The 7,814-nt window shown below is 42.8% G+C and overlaps 2 protein-coding genes across 4 annotated transcripts in view; one reads left to right on the top strand and one right to left on the bottom strand.

Moving 5' to 3' along the window:
* Positions 1-2,036: 2,036 nt before the first annotated feature.
* LOC119544953 (aldehyde oxidase) overlaps positions 2,037-7,814 on the bottom strand; it is a 76,545-nt gene continuing 70,767 nt past the window's right edge. For all 3 annotated transcript variants that reach the window (XM_037850551.1, XM_037850550.1, XM_037850552.1), the window contains 4 exons: positions 7,203-7,268; positions 4,067-4,255; positions 3,503-3,670; positions 2,037-2,579 (listed from right to left, as the gene is read on the bottom strand). In XM_037850551.1, the coding sequence (XP_037706479.1) occupies positions 2,529-2,579; positions 3,503-3,670; positions 4,067-4,255; positions 7,203-7,268 (474 nt within the window). In that variant the 3' untranslated portion in view covers positions 2,037-2,528. The remainder of the gene's footprint in view (positions 2,580-3,502; positions 3,671-4,066; positions 4,256-7,202; positions 7,269-7,814) is intronic.
* Positions 4,291-4,753, top strand: LOC119544502 (non-histone chromosomal protein HMG-17-like). Its single transcript, XM_037849982.1, has one exon. The coding sequence runs from the start codon at positions 4,364-4,366 to the stop codon at positions 4,751-4,753; it is 390 nt and encodes a 129-aa protein (XP_037705910.1). The 5' UTR covers positions 4,291-4,363.

The following is a 7,814-nucleotide window of genomic DNA, read 5'->3' as shown; positions in this document are numbered from 1 at the left end:
GGTGTGGTGAGCGCAATGGGGACCTGATGAGGGGGCGTTTTCTGGAAGCACAAGGGCTGCAACGCTTTGAGTTGCCGACCGGAGGTCGGCGAGCAAATTGGCGGCTCGCAGCCGCTCTTGATTAAAAGTTTCTCTAAAGTTATCGGCATGTAGCCGGAGGTTTTCTGTGGCCTCTTCCAAAGCGCGAAACTGAGGTAAGGACGTAACTGGATAAAAATGAGAATATGGTTTTGGAAAATCGGGTGCGTAAGGGGGTGGCCGAAACGGAGGAAGGGAGTTGATCTCCAAAGAGGGAGAGATTTTAGCCTCCGGTTCCTCCAAAGGGGGAGAAATTTTAGCCTCTGGTTCGATATTGTGCTGATCGGGCGATAGACTAGCTTGACTGGTTGGGGTATTTGGCCTATCCCTGTTGGGGTTTTTGTTTAGGGGGTTTTCAGGTATGTTAATAATTACTGAGCTGCATGCTGAAGCGGGGCGAGAGTGCTCTCTGAAAGCTTCCTCTCCTTTTTTGCAGAGGTTTTGAATGTCTGGAGCTAAAGAATGGACTCTTAGGATTTCATTAATTAGATTCCAATAAGAAAAGGCAGTAACCGGGACCTTTTCAGGACCAAAGGTCCGGGAATAATCTTTTAAACAGTCGCCAACTCTTAGCCAGCATTGGTGGTCTGTAGTACCTTCTTGAGGGAACCAAGGGCAGGTTTTTAACAAAAACTCAAAAAAGCGCGTGAGATCTTTTTTCTTAACTCTAGTTCCTCGTGCCTTGAGCGATTGTTTGACCTGACTAATATAATTCATGTTGGGAGATTGCTTGTCCCATGTTGGGGATGGGGGCTTACCTTTTGTTGCTTTCTTTTCTTCTTTCCGTTTCTTCCTTTCGCCGGCACTGATCGACTGGTGAACGGATCTGTCTCGCGAGCGCGCTTCCTCGCGGCGATCCCGATCCCGGGTGCGGTGAGTGTGAGAAGCCTCTCTCCTTGAGTGCGGCGTTCCGTCTCTCACAGAACTCTGAGCCCCACGTTGGGCGCCAGTTTGTCCGGCCCGCGGGACGATCAACGGAGGCTCCAAATCCTGTGAGGGAGGAATGGTATGGGACAAGAGACGCGAAGAACGACACAGCAAGACAGGTTTCTGATCAAGCTGCAAAACTTTATTGAAGAGGCAGGGTATATATGCCCTGGAGGGAGAGGGGGTGGCTAATAAGGACAGGTAGCGGTCTGGATTGGATTGGTGATTGCTGTTGCTAGGGTGGCAGATGTGGGGTTATCATTTTAGGCACGAACTAGCACTTTTGGCGCGAACTACTTCCATAAAGAAGGCTGAGGGTAACTTAAGCTATTGTTGTATCAGCCCTGGCGGCCATGTTGCACATCTCCGGCATAGCTGAAGGTGGACTTCATGCATGCTACCTTAATTAATCGCCCTCTACAGGGTCAATACAAAAAGGTCCATTTTGCATTTAGGTGGTCCAGCAAACAGAGATTGGATTGAGTGTGCTCACCTCTTGACAGCAGTTCTGCCACAGTCTCTCTCCCTCTTTTTTTTCCCCCTGGGAGTCCTTTTCTATGGGCACTTCTCAGTGGCTGGTGTTTTGCCTTGGGTCTCTGTGGACTTGTGTCTCTGTGCATGGATACGCATGGGGTTCTAATTTGCTGCTGTGAGTTGCTCTATAGCCTGCATTTGCAGCAGGAGGACTTGGGCGGTGCTGCCTCTGTGAGACTACCAAGCTGTGCCGGGACTGAGTGAGGAGGAAGGGTCCAGACTGGTGAGTCCACAAGGGAAATCTCCCACCTGATCCTGAAGACTACTTTTCTTTTTCTTCAGTTCACTTTTTTGTAGTCCTTCTCTGGTCTCTATCATCCTCCAGAGTTCTAAGCAAGTGGGATTTGTCCTTTTATTTGTCGATTCTGAGGGAGACTTTTCCAGGGGATGTCTTACGTTGCTGTGTTGATGATGTCTGTCTTTCATTTTTTTGATAGCATCCTTTGAAGCACAGAAGTTTTAAATTTTGATGAAACATAATTTATCTATTTTTTTGGGGGGGGGGACTCACAAACTCCTTATGTAGTGTCTGAATCCATTCTGACAAAGAAAAGGAGGATGATATCAGGTGGGGAAAATAAATAAATGACAGCTTTACAGCTCACATAGTGAAATGATTTATAAAATTGACTTTTACTACTCAGTATAATTTTTATTGGTAGATATAAGCCACATGTGAGTCACATACAGGTTATCATCTTCTATTTCACTCAATTGGATGGATATGAGAGAAAAAGTAATGGAGAATATCATTTTAGAGGAAATCAGTTAGTATTTATAAAACTTAAAGAATGATTTGTAAATTGCTTAAGCATATCTATCAAAATCTAAATGGAACATATCAAATCAGCTTCATGTGAAAGCAACACTATAGAATGATTTCTGGACTGTCAAAATCTATCTTTCACATCTAGCATCTTAGAGTATAGGGATTGGATAGATGGCTGTCAGTGGAGCCACCTCATTTTCTCCAGAAGTTTGCAATTGATTTATATGAGTATATTCCAAGGAATATAGGATCCAGGTTCATCTCTTGGGATCTAGAACAAAAGAACAAATTTAGATATTTGCAACTTGGAAAGTGTTTGTGAATTAGGCGAAAAATAGAAGAATAAATAATAGCCTAAAAAAAAAAAACCAGGATGTTGCAAGATTCAGGAAAAGCAGCACGTGAAGGATGGAGGAATCCAGGAGAGGACTTAGGGGTGGGGTAACGGAACTATGAGACTTATCTCACGCTTGAAGAGGGACTCGTGGAAAAGTTGACTCTGTGTTTTTTCAGAGTAGAAGAGATGATAAGTGAGGTTTAGGGATAACTATAAAGGATACCACAGAGCAAGCTTTCCTCTCAATAGAAGGAATAACATAGTCAGAGGGATAACTGAACAGAACTTTCTCCCATAATAAAAAATCTTGCCACTAAAAATATCCAAGGAGAGAAGAGATGTTTGCTTGGCAGGCGGGGGTGTTTTTCAAGAAGGGATTCCTGCTTTTGTGTCTGGGCCAAAAAGGGCCCTTCCAACCCTATGATTCAAATCAGGAATTATGCACACTTTCTGAGTGCCTTTTTGGGGTGGGGTGGAGGATAGACTGTTGGAGTGGCCCATATCCTTGGCCTGGGTGACCTAGATTCAGCTCACAGGTCCTAAGCTTCTATTCCTGACCTGGCCTGGATGTTCTGGGAAGGGCACAAACAGGAGGACCACATGACTGATGGAAATAAACCTCTTTTTCAAGTGGTAGAGAACTGAGGCCACTGTGAGCTGGGCGGGAACAGGCTGATGAAAATCGCAGCCCAAGGGGCACAAGTTCAAGCATCACTCTGCTCTTCCACTCAAATGCCCTCGGTGTACCTGTCACCTTTTCTTCACAGAAAACCACTGTGGTGAGTTAACAAAACTTGCCACAAGGACAGGGACCAAAAAATCCAAATTCTTGTTGTTTTCGACTGGAGAGGACATACCATTTTTGTGAACTTGTCTTCACAGGCCATTCTGATCTTCTCTGGGGTCAGAGGACTATTGAGCTTCAACGGACCAAAAAGGCCTCTCTCCTGCCGTGCTGCCCTCACTGCGTCGTGGATTGCAAAAAATACAGAGCAACCCAGGAACACCCCAGACTCTCCCAGACCCTTGAAAGGGAAAAAATCAATTAGACTGTGACATTAAATATGTATAGTATATATGTCACATCTTCATTTCAGAAAAGTGATTTTAATCTTTTGACCCAGTATTCCCATCCTTAGGATTCTAGTTTAAGAAAATGATTCCCAGTGGAGAAAACATATAGGCCTGAAGATGATTATTGTAAGATGAAAAATCAAGGTCAATGTGACGGCAATATTAGTTCATGCTAGGCTGTGATATTTGGAATATTGTTTTCATTTATACTTTAATAATTATAATGTTTAATAGAATCTTTTTCCTACAATCCTAGTAAAAACCACAAACAACCAAGAGAGACAAGTGTAGCCCTCCGCCACATGCATGTCATTTAAAAATGGATTTATTCTTAGAACTTGACTTACCTTAGACGAATATAGGGTATTTGGTTTTTGAGACGGAGGCAACAAAGTAACATGCAACTCTGTGGGGACGTCACAGATGGCCGGGATTTTATATTGGTTTGGACCACGAGTGTACAGGACACCCTGAGGAGAATAATTCAGTTCCTCTATCGTATAAAGTCCCATGCCTTGAATAAATGCACCTTCAATCTGAGGCAAAAAATAGGATTTCCACATGTGAGAAAATACAGTCCACAGTAGCATTTCTACTTCATGCTGCTTGTTTGAATTTTTAAAATACAGTTTAAGAGGCTCTTCATGGAGCAATGTGAAGAAGAGGTGGGAATGACCCCAAGAATGACCCCCAGAATGGCCAAAGCCCGCGCACTGCTGCATCCCCACGCCCAGCACCTACATCCCATTGCTGTTGCCACCACGCCCAAGAGAAGAGCTGAGGGGGCTGCTAAAGGAGATAAAGCCAAGGTAAAGGACAAACTACAGAGAAGATCTGCAAGGTTATCAGCTAAACCTGCTCCTCCTAAGCAAGAACCCAAGCCTAAAAAGGCCCCTGCAAGGAAGGGAAAAAAGGTACCCAAAGGGCAAAAGGGGAAAGCTGATGCTGGCAAGCACGGGAATAACCCTGCAGATCATGGAGATGCCAAAACAGACCAGGCACAGAAAGCTGCAGGTGCTGGAGATGCCCCGTGATGTGTGTGCATTTTTGATAACTGTGTACTTCTGGTGACTGTACGGCTTGAAATACTTTCTTATTAAGTTTTATAAAAATGCAGAATTTTATTTTATACTTTTTTTCAAGTTATCTTGTTAGCACACAGAACATCTTGTTCTCTTATGGGGAACGGGCAAATGTCACCAACTGAATGACGCTGAAGACAGATTGATGTGGGAGAAAACACCTTTCCCCTCTAATTTTGAAAGACTTCCTTTTTACCACCAGAAGGGATTCCCTGACAACGACATACATTGGCCACTTTGGCACAAATGCCTTGTGCTATGGAGACACTAAAATTCATTTTTATGCCCTCATGTCCTCTTCTCCTCTCAGCCTTCAGCACAGACTTGACTCCCTGAAATCCAAAGACCTTTTGGGGTTTGACCAAAAAAAATTGGTTACCAGAATGTCAGGTCATCTGGACTTTCCAGTGATACCACTGAGACAGCGTCCCTCAAAAGAGCAGCGAGTACTTTTTTACATTGTGGATCTTCAAACTGATAATTCTGCCATTGTCACTTCATTTCCTGAAGGTCCAGAGTTGGCTCATCAAGAGTTGTTAAACAACATGCTAGATGTAAAATGCCAACCCTCACTCTAATCTTTCCGTTTGGAGCATCCCATGAAGACTTCTTTGGGTTTTATAGTGGCTGTCTGATTTCTGTGGTCCATCAAAGAAGGGAGTGTGAAAATTGTTGCATGCTGTTAACAATTGTCTGCCCAAGTCCTGCCTGAAATACCATGATTGTTTATATCTTTAATAAACTTGGATACATTTTGGCTTGGAAAAAAAAAAAACAAACCAGAGTCTTTTCAGTGTGTCTTGGAGTATGTCTTTGAAAGTTTACCTAAAAGCCCTTGTAAACAATTTATTCATCACTAAGTTTGAAGTCAAAGGACTTTGGTTCTAATCTTGGTTTTGCCACTATAATTATAGCTCTAAAGAGGTCTCAGGGAGCCTGTGGCCCAAATTCCTTCATTTTTATGCCTGTGAAGCAGATGGAACCCAATGTGGTTGGCTGATTTGTTCATAGTCACCAGCACACTAATGAGCACATTAATGGTCCCAAACTTAGTCTTAAGAATCCCCATCATTTCACCCCACCATCCTCACTCATAAACTGGCTGACCAGAGATCTCTGGACTCAGTTTTCCCCTTTGTAGCAAAAAGGTTTGAAATGTGTGCTCTCTAAGCTTCTTTACAGCTTTAAAATGCTCCAGTTCTGTTTCATGTTGGCACATTAACAAAATTGATTTCCATACATTTTTGTGCCTCTGGGTTCTCTACGTAGTTTACTTCCTGCCTGTGACCATACCTTCTCCACCCTATTTTCCATCTGCACTTCCATCTGTTAGCTGGGGTCTCTCTTAGCTGTCTGTTTGTGTATTTGGTGCTATGATGCCTGCTAGATGAATCTTCCTAAAATGCCAGTTGACACCCCAGGTCTGCTAAGGTTAGGTGCTTGTCTTTGGAGGGCCTCCACCAATGTAACTCTCTATTTGCTAGCTCTAGTTTCAAGTCCACTTTCTAGTCCCTTCTCTGACATAGGCCCCTACCATTGTCATTAGCCCTCTCCTCAACACCAGCCACGAACACAACATGAACACAGCAACAAACAAAAAACCCATGCCCTACTTTTTTAAACTTCCTCTTGAGTTTCTTCTTGATATCTTTTGAAATTTGAAATCCCCACCCAAGGCAGCAGACCCAGATAGTCGATGAAGCCCCTAGTTTATTATGTTTGAGCCTATACAAAATAAAGCCCACCTGCCCTAAACTCACCCCTGTAAGATGGACAAATCCTCGTCCACTCAATAGGAGTCACGTTTACTTCCTTTTTCTGTCTATAAAAATCATTTGTCTTCCTTAGAAGCCCAAAGTTACTTCTGTTTTTGCAAGTGATCTGACTTCCTTGCTGCAGCAAAACTTTGATTTTCCTAATAAAATGCTGCAATCTGCATAGTTGACTCTGATTAGTCTTTTGACTCTCTCCTTTCCTTGGCAACCTCACCTACATCTACTTCCTCCCTGAAGCCTCCTCTACCTAAGGGGGTAGTCGGGACAGAAGTGTGGGTGGCCTCGGCCCCCAAACTTGCAACTGGTGCCTGAATTACAGTCATGTAGATGATTGCTTTTACCTTGTGGAGTCTGGTTTAACTACAAGGAGAGTTAGAATTGAATTGAATGGCAAATACTGAAGTATCTGCAGTTGCTGTAGAAGTTTTTGATATCCCTTATAGTTTTCTTCCTCTTTTTAAAAAATAAGAGATTTGAGCTTTGGAGCAGGCAGAAGTAGAAAACTTTTGACTCAAGAGGGAGAAAAATACGACGAGACATAAGGAGGATGCAAAGTTTTCCCTGCAAAGCCCCACAGCAGTTTTGGCCTCTGCAAATAGAATGTGAAGCAAACTAGTTACACATACCTGGCCAATGTCAATGGCTGGATTTATACTGCAGCCAATATCCATGACAATGTCTGTTCTGATGTTCTAGTAATAAAAAAAAAGTTTTAATATTTACTTGAATGAAAATGACTTAGTAAAAAGAAGCTGAGGAAAAGGCTGGCATTTGGGGGGGCAGGGGGAGCTATGTTACTTCAGGAGAAAAAGCAGCAAAGATTTTATTATGTGAAAAGAAGAGCTTTCAAAGTTATACGTATACTCTTAACCAGCTTAAACACCACTTCTTCGCCTTGGAAACAATAAGAGGAAGAATATTGACTTGACTTTGATTCAAACTGAGTGATGCCAACAGATTGAGTTTAATATACTCCAACAGACATAGCATATGACGCAGTAAACAGAAATCGTATGTAGCTCTCATGAACATAGTTACAAAACAACCCAATACCTGCAGTCCAACTGGCTATATTCGTAATACAAAGCAACCCAACATCTGCAGTCCAGCTGGCCATATCTGTAATTCAGGGTGCTATAATCGTAAAGGATATTGGTCTGTAATTTTCTTTTCTTGTGATATTTTTACCTGGCTTTAGTATTAGGATGACTTTGACCTTATAGAATGAGTTAGGAAGT

Source organism: Choloepus didactylus, chromosome 9 (genome assembly GCF_015220235.1).
Source record: "Choloepus didactylus isolate mChoDid1 chromosome 9, mChoDid1.pri, whole genome shotgun sequence".
Lineage (NCBI taxonomy): Eukaryota > Metazoa > Chordata > Mammalia > Pilosa > Megalonychidae > Choloepus > Choloepus didactylus.
Note: the sequence above shows the minus strand (reverse complement) of the source record. Positions and strands in the feature narration are given on the sequence as shown.